Source organism: Enoplosus armatus, chromosome 22 (assembly GCF_043641665.1).
Source record: "Enoplosus armatus isolate fEnoArm2 chromosome 22, fEnoArm2.hap1, whole genome shotgun sequence".
NCBI lineage: Eukaryota > Metazoa > Chordata > Actinopteri > Centrarchiformes > Enoplosidae > Enoplosus > Enoplosus armatus.
In genome coordinates, this window is record NC_092201.1 from 7,234,702 (window position 1) to 7,255,355 (window position 20,654).

The following is a 20,654-nucleotide window of genomic DNA, read 5'->3' on the forward strand; positions in this document are numbered from 1 at the left end:
AAAAACAACACCTTGGCAAGCTTATATCAGGATGTATTAGGGATGTTATGCTTTTTTCATTGAATGACCTTCCAGATAGAGAGGAAAGAAGAAAATCTGTTTTGTAGCACTACGGTGGGGCATAATTTACAAGGCGAGCCGTATTAAACCAATACATCACATTGGTACTTTAAACACTCCTTGACATGTTCAAGCTGCTCGAACAGGGGCCAAATTCAAAGAAAAGTCCCCATCACTTTTATTTCGTACTAAAATGTTTCAAAGACGATTTCTGCCCCACTTTCAAAGCTGTCGGTCGGGGGGGGGGAAGTCTCGCTGGAATATATATCGCACTGCTAACTTTTAGTGCCAAACGAACAGAATTCCACTGTGATGTTGGAAGATACACTTCTTTCGCCTCTTACTTCAAAATCGGCCTTTTAACCTCCTTTTCCGTCAGCTACCAATTACTTTTATGCTTTGGCATAAAAGGGAGGGGGGACACACTCATGCTGCTTTTTCTTTTGCTGTTTTTGTTGGAATGAGATCAACACTTTGACATAATTATGAGAGTAGTTAAAACACTTTGGATAGATAACCCCTATGTGACCCCTAATGAGCACATTAATTATGCCCAACATTAAACATTTGATAATTCTCCCATCGACATGACTTTGGACCATCTGTGCTGCGGCCCGACTGAAACACAATTACTGGCCCTTAAAGCTGCTCTGCAGGGGACAGATCTTTGCCTATGAGTGCACTGCGTTTGCTACTATCTATTATTAAAAGAAATGGCCGGAGAGTTGAGTTATGAAACAACATAAAAGAGAGGCAGCTCACAGTCGAAGTAGGTGATGGTGCATTGCAGCTGTCACAACAAAATAAGCAGCTTGAAAGCTCCACGGTGCAGCAGAAACAACCATTTTAGGAGTGGTTTAAAACAAACTGTAAACATGTAAATGACTAATATGTTATATATTATTACACTGAATCTCACTTTATGATCTTTTCGCACACTTACCACAATGAGATCATTGAAGAGGAAGACTTCTCTTTGGTGTGCTGCCTGTTTTTGGGCCTTGTTGACATCAGTCACCTCAAACAGTCGACTACAGCACACCAGTCTTCTATGAGGGACGGAGAGAACCTGCAGAGAGACAAACAGGTGAAAGGAGAGCTTCAATCTCTCAGATCAGGTGACTGAGAGGCTTTCAAATCATTCAAAAGACCATATGAAGAGAGAAGAGGTGAAGAGAACCTGGGGAAAAGGTATTGAAGTGAATCAGGGAGACTGTTAACACAACACACTTTTGGCTGAAGTACTACACATTATTCATTCGGGTTAAAGGCTGAGACTGAGGTATTAGGACAAAAACATTAAGCACAGTATGCTGAGGGTAATTAGTGACATGCAGACTGACCTAAGAGTCTTAAAAGAAATCTTAAAATGTTAATTACTGTAGAGCAACGTCTGAGACTGCATGTTGTTTCAAGGTTATCCAAATATTAGCTGTGTTCCCCTGAGGCGAACATGGGCATAAATGCAGGTTTATTGAAATTTGGGGGGTTGCTCTACTCACTCTTTTATTAACTAGATCAGATGTGAGCAAGCACAGAGTCTCAACAGTATGTGAACAAACTGAAATGAAAGAAGACAGATACTTCTAGTCTGTCCTTTACATTTCTTAGCGCTGTATCATGTGTAAGTAATTGTTGTTGGGAAAGAGGGGAGAGAGGGGTAGACTAACAGTGTGTTAAAAATATCGATTATAGCCATTTTTAATATGGGAACTGTATAAACCATGTGCCAGGTGGGGAGGCTGGATAGATGGTAAACAAGGTATATAGGAGAACATTGTGTTTTTATCTCCCTAGGTTTTTACTTCGTCTTTAGTCTCATTAAAGGTCTCACTGAGCTGTTTGCGTCTCTACAGTATCTGTTTAGTGTAACCAGTGTTTATAGGTTTGGTGAGGCTTATTCTGTCTGCTTCTAATAAACTTAGAACTCCAAATTAAGTGTTATATTTTTTCGCAATATACATCTGGTTGTTTAGTTTTTGGCTCTTACATAAGACCAAATCAGTTAGCAAAGGTGGTAACACACTTGGAGGTGTAATGTAAAGGTTTGTTGTTGTTTTTTTTTTTACAAAATGCTACGTTGTGTTCCTAGAGGCCTTGCTTCTCCTCTTGGATTTAAGTGCTTTCCCCTGTTAAGCAGATTACACTGCAAAAATGGCTCATGCCTTCGGAGGCTGATCTAATCATGTTCTCGCCCCTTCACACTCTCGTCTCTTTGACTTGTCCCGTCCAGCTACCGCAATCCAAACAGCAGCTGAGTGACAGTGTGGAGTTGATCCCCCCTTCATGATAAAATACAAATACTCACGATACAAATACTCATGATACAATACAAATACTCTGTTAAGTTTTCTCTCTGTGCATTTCCGGATTTTATTCCCTCTGCTCCCTGTGGACTATTTGCCATGCAGTGAGCACACACATTCCCTCTGTCTCTTGCTCTCTCATCTCTCGTCACTGCAGGGTATACAGACTCCCGCCCAGCTGGCCACAGCCAGCCTGCTTTCTCATTACACTAATGTCAGAAGCATGTAAAGACATCATTAACTTGAAATGCCCCTTGCTTGTTAAAAAAACCCAAAAACGGTCCTTTCCTGACGGGATTATTAAGAAACAGTGTGACAGGAGAGAGTTTAGTCATAAACTGATTCTACAAATGTTATCCATATCAAATATTTAAGGATTTACTCTTTTGTTTGAGGAGGAAAACATTTGGATGTAAAGCTACTTCATCACATTCAAGAAGAGTTGTTATATGGCTTTCCTCAAGTCATCAAATATTTACACCAAGCAAACTCCTATTATGAACAAACCAATTATATTAAAATCATTCTCATGTCAGCTACTTCCTCTTAGCCTAATAGATAAGAAGTTTTAATACAGGGACTTTGACACATGCTGTGATAGTATTTGAGTATTTCTAAGGAGGAAACTTTATCTAAGTCTATTTCTTTTTATGGCAGACGGCACCCATGGGCAGGAATAGTCACTTCCTGTCACAACAATCCATCATTGTCTTGGCTATGACAATAACACTCCCTCTGTCATCCTATGGCTACTCATCCATCACTGAGAGACACTTGAAGGCACAAGCCAAAAAAGAAAAGACGGCGGCAATCCTTTCAATGTCAGAGATCCAATGTCATTCTGAAAGTTAACAGGACAAACAGAGATTCAATTTAAAACTAATTAAAAAGTAAATGGATAGTGAAATACTTCCAAACGTTGGTTCATATTGTGAATGGACAGGAAGCAGCATGAGACAAGTTGATCAACATCCTAAGAGTCTACAGTTAGTTACACAATGTTAACATTCTGATGTTTAGCTGGTATAATGTTTATTGTGTTCACCATTTCAGTTTAGCGTGTTAGCATTCAAACATTTGAATTGGCACAAATACAAAGTGCAGCTGAGGCTGATGGGAATGTCATTAGTATTGCAAGTGTTTAGTCATGGAATTTCTTTTCTAATTTAACAGCATCACCAAAGTCAGTAGGATTCATCTTCATTCATCTGGGGATCATGAATCCAGTTGCTGAAATACCTCAGTCTGGATGAAAGTAGTGGAGTGACCAACTGACTGACACACCACAATTTTGAAAGAATTAGTAATTACTTGTATGTGAATGCAATATATTTTTACAGTGTTAAATTCCAGAGTCTATTTGAAAAAAACTTTTATCTATATTTCATGAATAAAGGATTGAAAGGCCTTGGTACACTGACAAAATTCAGACTGAATTCCCTGAACTGCTGAAGCATTTTAAAAAGCCTTTCAGTGTTATGAGTGGGCACACACAGCACATTCCCACATGAATCAGTGTAATCAGTCAATTATAAAGCTAAATACGTTTGCCTCCGTGTCTGTCTCAGACTAAAGTCTCACATAAATTGTTCCATAGAAATATTCACACAGTGACTGAAAACAATAGCCACAAGTCAATGAGTTCATCTCTGAAGTCGACTCTTAACTAAAGAAATTCCAGTGTTGGGTTCAACCACTTATATTATGCTACTCATGTGCACTGACCAAGCCTTTTAACTTTAAACTGTTAAAAAAGACTCTAATGATAGCAGTGGTTAATGACTTATCTAGCTGGAGTAATGACCTGAGGTAATGATCGCACTGCTGATGAGACATTTAATGGCTAATGAATGTGCTCGGCTAACACTACTAAGGCTAGGTGATAGTGATAAGGCCTTGAATAATGAGTGGGTGACTTGGCAAAGAGTGTGTGTGTAATCATATTCATTTTTTGTGTGATTGCCCTTCTACCATTCTGGCAAGCCAAGAAGAGAAAAAGATGTGTTGTGAAAACATAGAATAGGGGCAGGGACAGTGGGCCACTAAATATAAATGATTTGTACAACTGTGTAATAGAAAGTGATTCTGTAGTTTAAATCCACATCAAACAACTGGTGAAGGTTCTTCAGGGTCTGATAAGCAAAACAGTTACTGTACCATCATCTCAACCCCATCTGGGAATCACTTTCAGTTACTTCTGTGTGATTCTGTGTACTCTAATGTACTATCTCTATCTTTGAGAGGACTGATTTGAATTTTCATATAAAAAAATGAAACAACAAAAAAATGATCACCAGATTCTACAGTTCCCCTCTGCTGAGCGTTTTAGCATCTTTTAGCTCATTGTTCTGGTGTAGGGCCCACAACTTTATGTTGGTTCACTCTCACTGTTTTTCAGCAAAAAAGCTCCAATAAACCAAGTGGACCCCACCTGACCAGCACCAAAGGACAGATAGACAGAGTTAGCGGCTGGCTGGTGAACATAGGGGAGCATTTAGCAGCTAAAAAGCCAGATATTTCCCTCAGGAGTTGGTTGAGACTGAAGACTGAGTTCAAAGAGAGGAATATTGGACTTAACATTCACCAGGTGGCTACAAACACGACTCCAATCGAATGATAATGTTGTCAGCTGGATGAGTAAATAGATGACTGTTAACAATATGTCAGTGTTGTTGCACTGCCCCAAGTGGCCAAAAACATTAACTGATTCAGGTTAAAGGATGATATGGTTTAGGATAAAGTTCAGGGTTTGTTAACGGCTACTGAATGCATTATATCAGTGAAGGTTATCACAATTGTAGAACAAAAGTGTGTTTGTGTGCCCTTACCGTTTTCATGCCTACGATGGACTGTTCAACCTTGGAGACGTAGGTGACGTGGTCTTCGTTGGAGCGCAATTCCCTCTGTTGTATTCTTTCATAGATTCCCACCACCATGTCTCTGGGGATGTCTGCTCCATCATCCACACCTAAAATGGGAATAGGCTGATTACACACCAGTGTACATACGTCACAGGCTTTTAATTTCAACATTCCTCTCCGTCAGAAGGCATATGGAGTGACTGCTGTTCTAACAGTGGTAGAGGAGTTGTAGTGTGTCTACTTTGGCTTAAGTACAGCAGAGTATGTGTCTCTGAATCGTGTATATACTAAAAATGCAATATTAAACACGGCTGTATACATGTTGTACTGACATACATTTGTTTTGGCATGCAGTGTGGAAAAAAAATCAATATTAACAGCAAAAGACAGCTCTTTCTCTCAGTCTCCTCGTCTGTCCTTGTTTGACTTCCTGTCTTTTTTATCGTCTCCATTAAGTAATGACTGCAGGCGATGTGAGAGGAGGTTAATTGGCAAGTGAAAGGTTAAAACCCCGCCTCACTCGTAGAAGATTTTCTGTTTGGAACACAATGCAGTTCAAGGCCATGGCATTTCCATGCAGGTAGAGCTGCGTGTCATTAGGCTGAAAGGTGCCCTCGAGATGCTCCCCGTTATATCTGCACAGCTGTACCGCGCTGCGTGGTACATTGAGTTTTCAATGAGGCACGATGTGTTTGGGGAAAATGAAGCTGCCACAAGTGATGGCGTTGACAGTGAGGCACCCTGGGACACCGCTGAGACATCGCAGCACATTATGGAGTCAGAGGGGGAGGAGGAGATGTCCAGGGGGAAATGTGTTTAAAGTGTCAGATTAATAAGTTACTTTTTTTGCTGAATGATTCTTTTTTTATGTCAGTTCTCGCATTTTCCTTACACTCGTCACGACTTGCTTTCTTTTTTAGCCATGGCTCCTTGAATGGCAATTACGGTTGATTTGTCAGCAACTTTGGTTCAGACTGAAATATCTCAACAACTATTAAATGGATTGACATCAAATTTTGTGTAGACATTCATGGTCCCCAGAGAATAAATCCTTTTACTGAATTCCTGGACTTAACCTCTAGTGCCATCAGCAGGTTGACATTTTTGGTCTTTAGTAAAATTATTGAATGGTTGTTATACCATTTGGTACAGATAATCATGGTGCTCACAACAATATCTCAGCATTTAATACATAAATTGGCACTTTATTTTATGATAGATCCTACAAATTTAATTATAGTAAGGTTGGTGATTGCTTAACTTTTCATGTAGCGCCATCATCAAGTCAAAATTTAAATTTGTCCAATAGTTTGGTTCCCATCAGCATCAACTGTACATTGTGTTTAGTGCTGATTAGCAAAAGACATGGTAAACATTATACCAGCTTAACATCAACATGTCGTTGTAAGGATGTTAGCATGCTGACGTTAGCATAGCTCAAAGCATTGCAGCATCCAAGTACAGACCACAGAGCGGCTTGCATGGCTGTAGACTCTGAGACCATCCTCCTCTAAAAACAGAGTTCACTTCATTTTTTAAGTCCTTATGGGGGGCTGCTGTTACATCAACAAGCCTTGTGACAAGCCAACACTTGAGATGATGGAAACAGGAGGAGACAGGGAAAGAGAAGAGGCATGGCTCAGCTACAGGGGAAACGTGGCTAAAGCAAAAGTATCCACTAACTGAGACGTAACAATTTTCATTTTTCAATGACCTGACATACTGGATTAATTTATGGTGGAAGCTGGTTTATATTATGTTGGCCCATTGTGGAATAGCTTTGACACAGTCTGTTTTAATTGAGATAATGAATGTTCTATGGTTCTTCATTACTATTGGTTTCTGGTGCATAATTGCATTTCACCTCAGAATAATAGCTCACTCAACTAATTGGCTCAGTGTCTATGAGAGACATGAGTGAGGAGAAAAGAGGAGAGAGAAACTGGGAGAATATAAACAAGGGAAGACAGATGAATAAACAGACAAAATAATATTCTGACTGAGACAAAACAAGATAAGAGAATGGAAAGAGAGACAGAGAAAACATAGTAAACTGAGCAGAAGACAAATAGAGAGGCCAAGAGAGAGTGGCATATTTTAATTTGCATAAGATGCTGAAATTGATTTTCCAACTTAATTTAATTGTGGGGAACAGTCTGGATGAATCTATTAAAGTTGTTCTGCATCGACCTCAGCGTTCCCTGATTGATTGCGCAGAGGGAGAGGAAAACTACGACACTCCTGTCTCTCCCTCAACGTTCGGCGAATGAGCATCTGTCTGCATATGGGAGACAAGAATTACAGGTGCTTTCTGTTGGCGTCGCTGAGAGTTGTGAATGCGTAAAGCCCGACAGGCAGGGATAGAAATGTAACCTCATTTTTATCACCTAGATTTATGCAGGGCGGTTTGATTGAATACAGATCCAAACACTGTTGGATACTGACGGCGTCTTGCGTAAATTGAAATTGAAAGCCATATACTAAAATTGTGGGATGTTTCTTTCAATTTTCTTTCTGTCTGTGGTGACTTATTCCAGTTTTGGTGGTATTCAGTTTGCATAGATAAATCAACTTCCCCGCACTGAGGATAAAATATATTTGTTTAGCACTATTTTTTGCCATGCTAGCGGTGTGGCTCTATGGTGGTAATGTGGGTCGGTTGGCCAGTCGCTCTACCACTTTGGTCCAGACTGAAATATCTCAACTATTAGATGGATTGCCATGAAATATTGTACAGACATTAGAGCCTACTGACTTTTCCTCTAGCGCCTACCGTTTTTTTGTGACTTGTTCTGACACTGATTGGATATATTGCCATGAAATTTGGTTCACTAAGTCATGTTGTTCAAATGAATGAATGTAACAACTTTAATTATCCTCTGACCTTTCATCTAGTGTCTTCATGAAGTAAAAATCTTATTTGTTCATTACTTTATGGCCAAATTTCTGTTAAACGTATCACATCCCATCAGCCCCAGCTGCACTTTGTGTTTAGTGCCAATTACTAATTGATAGCACGCTAACACACTAAACTACAATGGTGAAGATGGCAAACATTACACCTCCTAAACACCAGCATGTTGACATTGTCATTGTGAACATGTTAGCACTTAGCTCAAAGCATGGCTGTGCCTAAGTAACGCTAGCATGGCAAGCTCGTAGTCTTGTTAAAACTGCTTTCTATCTTTTGTTCCTCCTTTGGTTTTTGCCTGTCCTGTTACTGATACTGCTACATGAAAGTTTTTTTCCTTATAGCTTCATGCAGGAGTTCAGATGTCAGGGTTGGCTACAGAACAGTAGCCTTGGAGCTGGTAAGGATTTAGGTTCGTGCTCAAGCACACATCAGTGAGACAGATGCTTTCTGAGCCAACAAACTATGAGCATGATCTTGGCAATATTAGCTCCACCATTCAGTAACAGAGCAAACCATCCAGCTCATACTCTGCAGAAAGCATCCTCGGGTGAAAAACAAGCACATACACACCTAAAAACGAACCTACATTACTTGAGCTGATTATGTCAACTTATTAATGTCACTTTAACTCCCTGAATGTGCCTATGCCTCTAAAAGCAACCAATGCTGTGTCACTTACCTCTTAGATTGCGTATGAAGTCCTCCAACAACATCTTTCGGTCGGGCTTGATGTTGGGACTGTACATGTCGGTGTTGAGCAGAATGATGGCGAAGGCCAGGATGAAGATGGTGTCTGGGTTGTGAAACTGCTGCACCACGTCGGGGTTACACATGCAGTAGCGCTGACTGTTGGTGTAAAGGAGGTAGAGAAAAAATCAGAGAAAAAAATGGTAGAAGGTAGAGAAGTAATACATTTTATGTAAGAAAGAATGGTGAATGAGGCAAAAGAATAAAGATGGAGAGTAAAAGTGGAAAGGAGAGAGATGAATGTGTGTAGTAATAGATGTGGGTCATGACAGAGGACACAAACGGGGGAGAAACAGGAAGATTGGATTTTAATAAGAAAAGGTGAGGCCAGTTAGAGGGGATGAGTACAGAGAGAGAGATGAATTTATAGGAGGAAAGATTAGAAGGGATGGGAGAAAAGACAGATGATACGGTATCCTTCGACACTAAAGGCATCCTTCAACACACTACATGCTCATGAATGCCTTGACTCAAGCTGAGCATGAGAGTGTCGCACCAAAATAAGAGATATGGCTTTAATTATGCTTGTGGCTTCATCTGTAGCTGTTTGCTGCCCCTCGCTGCTGAGACTGCGTCTCTGTATAAACACAATCGTGCCACTGAATTCGATAGTCAGATGGATCATGCGCTACGCATGCGCCCGGGTGTGTGGGCGCATGTGTCTGTGCTTGACTTGAGTCCACTGAGCCCTTAGCCATAGTGAAACATTCTCCAACATTTATAGGCCTGGCCTGCTGGATTTATGCAGGTTGTTATTGTGCCGCGGAGAAGAAGTATGAAGTTTAAAAAATGAAATCCCTTACCTAGGCACTTTTGTGCAAAAGACCGCGACAGAGGCCCGGCTCAGTTTGATGTAGTTCCCAAAAAACACCCCTAAATATAATAGGTGGAGAATGGAAATGCTTCTGTGTCGTGTGGTTATGGAAACCATGAATCTAAAAGATTTGTAGACTTTGTACTTTGGGTGTTTGCATACAGCATGTGTGTGTGTGTGTGTGTGTGTGTGTGTGTGTGTGTTTTAAGAAAGAAATGCCCAGAGGAGAGAGATAAATTGTTACTGTCTCTGTGAGGTGCATGGATACTTCCTGGTTAGGGGATGAATAATACAATAGTACAACATCCACTGTGTATATTGTAATCGTTACTTTAATCAGTCATCATTTCCACATTGGGGCTGTGACACTGTTTTGCAAACCCACTGAGCCACATGATTACAATCTAATGTCTCTGTGGGATTTCATAAAGACACACATATTTGTATGCATACAGTAGGTTCATAACTTCACACACACAGTTTTTAATGTGCTTTCCAACATCGTTTAAGCAAGATTATCAAAAGGAAAAACAAGGCTTGCGTTGGTCCATGTGTGCCTGTTTTTATATATGTCTTTTTTTGCCCCGGATTTTGCCTTTCAGGCAACGTAAAAATGTTTCCCTACCTTCTTGGTGGAGGTTGCTGGGGCTGTATGCAGATTTCACTGTTTTTATTTAATCAAATGCTCAAAGATAATGCAGTCAAAGACGGTGCTCTTTGTGGTACAAATAAAACATTATTTATTAAGTTTAAAGGCTTTGTTGACCTTGGAAATGGTTTGATTTTTTTCTTTTTTTTATATAACAATAATATTTATCAAAGATAGAATCAGTATGGAGGGAATTATAGGTTATTATTGGGTTAGTGCATTACAATGCAGCAAGTTATGTGACTTTTTTTGGTGTACTAACATTATGGAAAGCATAATTTAATTATAACTTATTATTTGCTAGATGAAATACATTTATATAAATGAAGAAAATAACATTGTATATACCCTTCACTTGTGTCTGTACATTAAGCAGCAGTGCTTTCTTGTGTGTTCGTCATCATACAGTATTTGTTTTAGCATGATAATTACTGGGCTGCACACAGATTCTTATTCACACAGTGACTCCACAGCAATCAGTAATTACGTCCTTGTCTGTACTGTTGCACCATGCAGTGAAAAAATGTAAGTGTGCTCTTACTCTTCACAGAAAGACATGCAAAAATGACAAACCAAAAAAACGAAAAACAAGAGGGTAGAATGGCACACGATGCTGCTCACTGAAATGGATTTGGCAGTCTTCACATTTGGCATTTGCTGCTGTCTTCCAAACCAATTTTGCTTTTGTTACAGATTGCTGAACATGGTGTAATCCAACAGTCATTATGTACTCTGTGCGGATGGATTTTGGTGCAAGATTATACAAGTTGCCTGATCTTTATCTGTAATAACCACAATAGAAAATACAGCAATTGTATGTGACTGCAGGGCGAATAAATAAGGATGTCTGGATACTACACTGTAATTCAGACATAAATCTGCAGCATTGGGAGCTGGCTCATATTTGCTCATTCATTAGCACACTGACGCAGCAGATACTGAGGCTGCTGGCTGCTTTTCACTTTTCCCCTCGCTCTTTTTCACTGCTGCTTCAAATCCCCTTCACTTACTTTGGAGATTTCTCTCTTTCTGTGTGTGTGTGTGTGTGTGTGTGTGTGTGTGTGTGTGTGTGTGTGTGTGTGTTTGGAGGCATATCAAAGCCCAGGAGCAGGGGAGGCAGGCACAGAGAGGCAGTGGCAGTTACGCAACGCTGGTTATTTATAAACCTTCCTCCCTCTCTCCTTTTCTCCCCTTCCTTCCTTTTTCCCAGTTCGTGTCTCCTCAACCCCCCCTCGACATCTCCCTCTCCCTTGCTCCTGATAACACGCAGAGCCAGCCTTATGTCCAAACACAACCAGTTCCAACCTCTCTGCCCACTGACTATGACAATGCCGCCGTTTTTCTCCTCATTGGGCACCTCGGCAACTGTGACAGGTGGTTGTTACTCCAGAGGGGCTACAGCAAACAGTTAGCATTGTGCCGCAGCTGCACTGCAAATAGTGGGCAGAAATTAGATGCTGTCTGGCCATTCAGACGGGGGCCGCATTGTCAACATTTTATTGTAGCCGAGCAGAGAGGAAAGACGAAAAGTGTGTGTGTTTTGTGAGGTGAGGCAGTGTGACTCGACTACTGAGATCATAGGTGTGTTAAGTTCATGCGTATTTATGTTCACATAGGTGGAGAGTCCATAGTTTTGGAGTTTGTGTACATGTGTCTCTTTTTGGGTTCATAGCTGTCAATTTCATCTGATTTAAATGTTGTCATACTAGCTTGTTTTTCTTGTTCCCTCTTTTTGTATTTGTCCAGCATAGATGTAGGGTAAAAAAAAACAAAAAAACAGAAGCCTGAGCTCACATCTCGTGAAAGAAAATCACAGATTCACTTTTGTACCTTTCAGCACAGCTTCAAAAGTTGATGTAGGCATATTTCATGATCAAAAAACCTGTGAATTGCATCTTAAAGCACTGCAAGACAAGTTTGGCCCAGTGGTTCTCTCCTTCTGTTGCTTTCTGCAGGTATTTCTGCCTCCAGAGCTGTAGAGTCTGGATCTGTGATTACAAGCCACCGACTGCCCCCATGTTCCTGCTCAACACCCACTGCTACAATTACTATTATTAGTTTTATTATTATATTTTTATTAATATTGATGTTATTACCACTACCATTACCATTACTTAACATCTATATGTGGAGTTTCCATTGTGCTACTGTACTCCTTCAAAGCAACTATTCTGCCTGCACAATGTTTCTGAATATTAATACATTTGTCATGCATGATCAAATCTCTGGTTCTTGCATGTCTGTTTTTGCCTGATATGAGACAGAATTGTCCGTCCGTGGCGCTGGTTGGCTAATCTTTAGTCCCCCTGCGGCGCTCATTTGATCAATTGCTTTTCAACCGAGAAACTGCTGTTTCAGGTCATGATGTCAGAACAGAATCCATCAACTAGAATATGTACTTGATGGCTACATGACATTATGCTAAGACTGAGGCTAACGCTGCATGTCCCAGGCAAAAGGTTAGCATTCTCACCAGATGATGAGGGCCATAGAAGTAAAGTAGGGTTGCTTACTGTAGTTAGTAATCTAGTTAAATGGACATGGTCACGTTTGCAGCTTTAACTCTTGCGGTTTTGTTTTAAAAAAAAGAGTCCATCACCCTTTTTACAATTACCTGAAGGCCTCGATAAGACGTTCCACCTTCTGGGCTTCTCCCTGGACACGAATGTGGGCCTGAAACTTCCTCAGTGCTTCGTCCAGCTCCATGCCTGAGAAGTCCATCTCATCCACCACACAACTGTTGAGCACAGTGGGGAAAGGATCAGATATGGAAAAAGCAAAATCAGTCGGGGGGGGGGACAAAAAAATATCACAATTTATTGCAATATGTCAACATGATGGTAGTGGCTGCCCCTTCAATGATGGCATGGGTGGATCTGTGCATGTACAACCAAGATAAAACATTTGGACTCCACTCTGCTACCCGGTCACAGCACCACTCTGCTTATTGCAGGTATTAGCCACGCACGGACACCAGGGATAAGACTGGGCCTGGCTATCTCCTCTGTGCCACATCTGCCAAGAGACTCGCGCACACGTACACGCATACAATCCCTCCGAGCAGAAAATCCTCCTATTACCTGACAACCTCAGCTTAATGACTTTAATTAAAAAAGCAAAATATCCTGTCCAATGAGTTCAGGGGGAATAAATACAACGTGGGCGATTTGGAGGTGAAATGAGGTTTTGAAGTGCAAGGTGACTTTGGAAACGAGTTGGGAGGTTTTAAAGTTTTCCTCGCTTTGATGTGAGATGTTCTGTCGAGGTACAAAGTAGAATGATAATTGAACTATGAAATTAAAGTCTTCTTTTTACACTCGGATCGGCTTTCATGTGGTTTACTCCAAACCTATCCACTCCTAACAGCCTATTGATGGTTATGGGCCGCATGTTCAAAAGAAAGATGATGCTGTTAATCTCAAAATCCTGAAAACATACAATATGTAGTGGTGTCAAGACATTGCCTTCTGCTTCTGATCTTCTGTGTCGTGCTCTAGGAAACACTGGGGTACATGCACGTACACACACACACACACACACACACACACACACACACACACACACACACACACAACATGAAGATGGATTACTCTGAACAAAGCGAGTTAATGAGGTGAGTGCTTGACTGTGACACATGCTGCTCCAGCACAAAAGAGTCAGAGAGCTGAGTCTACAGTACAGCCTGACGCCTGGTACCACATGAGATCACAGCAAGAAAACCATAAACTGTGTACTATTTCATTCAGTACGAATATTTAGTAAGAACTACACCTAACGCTCCTGCTCAAATGAAACTACTATTACTACTTGTCAAGTCTACTATTACTACTACCGTCACTACTTCAACTACTACTACCACTACTGCTATAGCTACCACTAGTCCTGTGTCTATTACTACTACAATCACTACTATTGTACTTCTACTACAGCTACTACTACTTATTGTACTAGTTACTACTACTCCAGGCACTATTACAACAACCATTACTACCGCTATTCTTCCTATGTATATTATTTCTACTACCACAACTTACTACTCCTGTTATGAATTTTACTGCAACAACTAGCCCTATGTGTATTACTTCACATTATTTACTGTATTACTAACTCTCACTACTAGTATTTGCACAATGTAATTTATTACTACTACAGTAACTAGTCATGTGTGTATTACTACTAGTTGACCCATGTCTACTACTATGTCTACAATTACTACAACAGCTTTACTACTACAACTGCAGCTACTATTACTGCAGTTTCTACTACTACTACTTTTCCTATGTGTTCTACTAACACTACTCCTCCAGTCAATATTACTATTAACTAGTAACCTAACCTGCATGTTACTGGTGGGAGAAAACCAGAATATCCACAGGAAACACACACAGACATATGCAACATGCACTCCACACACAAAAGGCCCCAGTCACCGGTGGATTACACACATTTCCCAGGACCTTCTTGTTGTGAGGCAATGCGTGAAACACTACATTAATACAACTAAAGCAGTTTATAATCATCACATGACTGGCACTTTGATAATAACTTCTACCAGATTTTGTATATATGTTGTATTTAGAGACCATTTCCACACAACACTTCTAAAGGTAAAGCTTATAGTACACAGTGACTCTGACTTGATCCTCCTCTTGATCAACTCTCTTGACTGTCGAGCCTCTCTGATCGCCCTCTTCATGACTCACTTCCTCGCTCTGCCACCCCTCTCTCCCTTCTTCCCCGGCTGTCACTCCTTGTTTATGTAACGTCAGACGAGATGCTCTCTAGCCTAAGTACATCAGCCCCTACTTCCCCCCTCCCATCTCTTTCCCATACACACTCGAACACAATATAGCACACACGGGTGCGCGCAAGCGAGCACACATGCACGTACACACACACACACACACACACACACACACATTCTCTTATCGTGCATAGTGCATACACTTTGTTGATCTGTATACAGTACCTGGCAGGGAAATAGATGCATCTGTCTGCATAACGAGGCTTAAATTGTATGTTTATAAAGCTGTGATGGCAGGTACACGCACACACACATACACACATAATGCAAATAAAAAGAAACAGCAGGCCAGATGGAACCATATTTTGAGCAGCAAATGAGTAGATGACAGGCTGAAAACAGATCTCATTTTTCCTGCTAAACAAGTATACTACATTATCAGTAAATGAGTCCTCAGTGTGCCGCATTTCTTGGAACTCAAATCTATAACCACAATTTGGCTTAATTTACTTCAGATGTTTTAACTGTTGTTATTTATGCTTGAAGAAATGAGAAGAGATTGAGGAGAGTAAGCTTTACAGGAAGACGAAGAAGATTCAGGAATACAGGAGACAACACGAACAAACCACAAATGTAGACACACATGCATTCAAAGCCTCCCTATACACACACACAAACAGAGGTCACACACTCACTCACACACGCATTCAGGCTCAGTAAATCACCATGAGTGATTTTCACATTAGACTGCAATCCCTCACCCGCTCTCCTGTGACTACACTTTATCGAGAGTGCTCTCACACACACTTTGCACACTCCTATCATGTTCCTCTTCAACATCACTTCCACTCAGAGTGTGGCTGTATGACTGCTCTGTAGGAAAATAGGGGAAAATATACATCTATATAAGTAATGTCACCTGACTATATCTGCACTCTGAAATGGAGTTTGAAGCCTTAAAAGCATAATCCTGTTAATACAATGTATTTGGAACCATGATAGCGTCCATTTAAGAAAATATGGATATTGGATGAGGGCGACCTGGGGTGAACAACTTGGTAGAGTGCTGTGTCATGTATGTCTGACATTGCAAAGACTAAAAGTGTGTTCTTAGTTTGATAACTTGTACAAAACGGAGGATAAAAGAAAGATCTGCGGTACCTCCTCCGGTTGATATGCAAATTAAGAGGTAATTGGTGAATAGGAGAATGTAATAGAATAAAAAAGGCAATTACAGAGATAAAGTAAGGAAGATGTTGAAAGATGGAAATAAAAGTAGAAAAGAGAGAGGGGAAGAAAAGGTCTCTGGAGTTTCAGAGAAAATAATGCCAATCAGATTAATGACCTGGAATGAAACTTTAAAGGCTGAAGTGAGTCATGTGTGCATGTGCATGTGTTACTGTGTCTTCACGTTTATTTGATGAGTAATGCAAAAAGAAAGCATCTGTCCTTTTTTTTCTGTCCTTTTATTTATATTCTGCTGTAAAGAACAGACTGCACAGAAAAGGTGGACAAAAGTGATCAATCCTTGTTTGAAAACAGCTTTGAATAGCTTTTGGATAAGTATTTTTTTAGGACAACGTCTTGACATAACTCATGATATTTTTATTTAAGTTATTTCCAGAAAATGCGTCTTTCATTATTGAAATGCAAATGTATGCAGCTTCTAATTTCCTGGAGACTTACCCTACCTATAACCACTTCTTGTCTAACCCTAACCTTAACCTGAACCTTACCAAAGTCTTCATCCTAAAATTGAAATATTTACATTGCATTTTGTCCCCAAAAGGAAGGCGAGTCCCCACAATGTGACTGTGAATGTGTATGTCCCCACAACATAAGTAAACCACGCTCACACACACACACACACACACACACACACACACACACAGTAGTACTTCATCCCATACACTTCAGCACATCTCCCCATGCTCCAAACAGAGAATATCATTGATCTACACTGGTGGTTTAGATCTAATTTAGATGGGACAGGAGCTACATTTCCCTCTATTCTGCTGAGATGGGTTATGAAACCTCATCTCAATATTTACATTATCAGATGACAGCTAAATTGCTCTTTGTTTCTTACTACTTGTCGGATAATAATGGCAATACAACAGCAACTACAATTTTGATATAAATGTGATAAAAGAAGCTGAAAAATAAAAAAGGGCAGGAAAGGTTTTTATTTTATTTTTGTCTTATCAGCTTGTAATCCAACTTCAATAATTCTGTCTTGCGAGTCAACCTACATTTACATTTTGTTGGATGATGACACCTCAATTTCAGCTTGTTTTTTTTTGTTTACTCTGATGAAAAATACAACCAAATGTCAATGTCTGCAAAAATAACAGCTTTGACATAAGTGGATTCTGAAGTTACAATTTTGGTTTCACAGTAGATTTCAGGGAAACACCTGACCCCACGATAGAGTTGACAAATGTGTAAATGTATAAATGTGTAATAAATGTATAAACCTGTGCACAGTTGGTATCAGGTATCATCATGACTCACAACCACAATATTTTCACTAATAAAGCTGAGGATTTTCCTTGTGCTAAATCCCCTATTGAATCCAGTCCTGTAGTTGACCCTGACCCCTGATCTCCCAGAAAATTGAGGGATTACAAGGAGAATCACCTTATGAGGAGCAGTAAATTATCCTCAAGTGGTTTCAAGAAATAATGTGTGATACTCACTCTAGGACATCTCTGTTGAAGGGCTTCTTGCTGTTGCCAAGGAACTCTCCTATCATCTGTCTGCTCAGGCCCTTTCTCTGTAGCAGGAAGTGGGCCACGCCGATGGGAGTGTCTGGGATGAAGCCTCGAGAGATCAGGAACTGAAGGCCCTTGTCAGGGTTTCTGATACAAACAAAAGAGAAGAAAGGAAAGGACTGTGTGAGTGAAAGGAAATCTTGTCTGAGCTTTAAAACTGCAGAGATGCAATTATATGTCCTACACATTGGTGGTAGTAGTGTGACTGAGACAGATGATTTGCTCTTTAACATACTTAACCACACTTAGCAGCATTAATACGTCCATTTGTTCAGATTAAAGATTATCGAGGGGCAGGTGTGACACACATGCAGACCACACCAACATGAAGTAGAGCTACAGCTTTTATTTCTTATTTATGCTGAAAAAGCATTAAGGACAATAAAAATAAATAATAAAAAAGTGATGCATTGCAGTAATGAGGTTCTTGGGTCTGAATATCTGTAAGTTGGGCGCTTACTGTGCACACCTGCACGGTGGGCTGAAAGTGATAAAACACACAGGGCAGAATCTCATCTGTATTCATTCCCATGCTGAATTACAACATTCATTAACAACTACTAAACAGCTGAACACTCTGCTAAATTCAGAGGATACTGTCTGAATCATAATGGCTGATCTGGGATCTTATAAGCACAGACTTTGAGGCGTTCTCACATAGACCTTGTTGGACCTGGGACAGGTCTAAGATTAGCTTAGATTAGAGTCAAAGTTTGTGAGTTTTGTTTTGTCATTTCCATAAATTGAGTGGCAAATTGTTCATTGGGACATATATGTCAAATCTCTCCAAGTGGATTTTAACAGCGTACCAAAAGTAATAGATTAATAGAAACTAATGGATGCCTGGAACATTGTATGTTGTTTTGGTACGACCAGTAGCTTGCGATAGCTAATGTTAGCAACCTTTAAGAGGCTATTCTGTGTGACTGACATCAATGAGTCTAGTCTATTGCATGTGTCTAAGTGAACATCTATTTGTCTGGATAATGACGTGTACATCCCTGCTCATACCTTCAGAATATTGTCTAAACATCTCATTTATTTCCATGAATTTTCTTTTTGAAAATATTCTCCTGTCCTATGATCCTATCAGAAAACTTGCTGATAGTTTTCAGCTGACTGCTTGGCAGAAGTTACTTATGTATGAACAGGGGAGTAATATCTTGACTATTTATAACCCTATTAGACACAGAGGATGGTTGCGCTAGAAAGGCTACCACATTATTGCCACAGCTCTCCCTCTACAGTCTCTATACAGTGCTTAAACCACAGCCTTTACATAACAGCAGTGTGTGTGTGTGTGTGTGTGTGTGTGTGTGTGTGTGTACCAGCTAATGGGTTTAGTAAGGCGAGGGCGGGACAGAGGGGAGGAGAAAGGGGAGGATAAAGGGCAGGATAGAAGGAGGAGGCTGGAAGAAGACCAGACAGAGCAGATGTGCGGGAATGGGAATGTGAGCGGGAGGATGATGAGTGCAGGCTGGACTGCCTGAAAGCATCTGCTGTGACAGCATCAGCACACTCTCAGCTTGTAGCTCACCCTCTCAGCTGAAGGTGATGTCTCGCCAAACGAATTTGGCAGATATCACTCATTTGATGTTTGCCCAACAACAGACGGATCACACATGGTGATTATTATTCGTAATCACAAGTGCATGGAGGGATGAAGATAGGGAAGGAAATGGAGGAAATGATACAGGAGATACAAGATAGATAGATGTGTGGTGCACAGACTGTCCTCATCAGACAATCACAAGCATGGGTTTTTTGTTCAAATGCTGGAAGCAACCCTGTTTACATTTCCACGTCATGGACCTGATCGTCCTGTTGATAACTGTCCTTCCTCCAGAGGAAAGGTGTAAGTACTGTGATGGTCTCAGGAGGAAGTTGGTGTGTGAGCGTACAAAGTTCAGGACTTTGACACCGGATGTTTGCATCCTGAGTCCCGTGTGGTTAATTTTAGGCAACAAGAGCACTTTAGTAAAGGTTAGAGAACAATTGTGGTTTATTTTTAAAATGTCAATACAGTAAACACATCCTGTCGCATGCTCACAGTCACTATTAACGTTTTCAATTTTTCACCAAGACCACAGTTTTTCCCTAACATAACCAGTGGTGTGAACCACTAAACTTAGAAATAAAATCATGCTTTAGTTGCTATGAGCGGACATTGTAGGGACAACAAATGAAAAACAATGTCAGTGAACATTTACATTTAGTATAAACCTTTTTGCAGTATGCAATGGCTGAAAACAGAAAACTGGGTTCTTAAAAGATTGAAGTGTGAAAAGAGAACAAGAGTACAACGTAAGGAGACACAAAGACACAGGAGAGAGATGCAAGAGACAGTGCCAGACAGGACCCAGATGTCATGCTAAAGTGACAACTCCCAAATAAACTGCTACATGCCCAGACATCTTTCTCCCTCACACATACTTTTCATCTTGGACTCTCACCCCACCATAAATACATACTTCCCTCACCACCTTGATATCCACTTTTATTGGCCCTTTATTTCAGATGTATTTCAGGTGTGCACAGTGTCCGTACCTCAGAGCTGTGTTTTATTGCCTTTACAAGCGCTTAACTGTCAGCACTGCATCTTGCCTATTTCTCCAGATGCACACATTTCTGTTTCATTACTAACCGCTGATAGATTAATGGCTGGTTTGTGCCCCCGTGCATTTTTCAGTGCCATGCTATTGTTCCGATGGAACATTATTCCAAAACCCCAGAAGTACAAAAAATGTCCCATTGGATCGAAAGCCCAGCCCGTTATCCCGAAAAC

At 40.5% G+C, this 20,654-nt stretch overlaps 1 protein-coding gene across 1 annotated transcript in view; it reads right to left on the bottom strand.

Annotated features, from left to right (window-relative positions):
* iqsec3a (IQ motif and Sec7 domain ArfGEF 3a) overlaps positions 1-20,654 on the bottom strand; it is an 88,452-nt gene that overhangs the window by 7,473 nt on the left and 60,325 nt on the right. The window contains exons 5-9 of the mRNA XM_070929280.1: positions 17,795-17,956; positions 12,966-13,088; positions 8,821-8,987; positions 5,195-5,334; positions 1,004-1,129 (exon numbers count right to left, since the gene is read on the bottom strand). Coding sequence (XP_070785381.1) covers positions 1,004-1,129; positions 5,195-5,334; positions 8,821-8,987; positions 12,966-13,088; positions 17,795-17,956 — 718 coding nt within the window. The remainder of the gene's footprint in view (positions 1-1,003; positions 1,130-5,194; positions 5,335-8,820; positions 8,988-12,965; positions 13,089-17,794; positions 17,957-20,654) is intronic.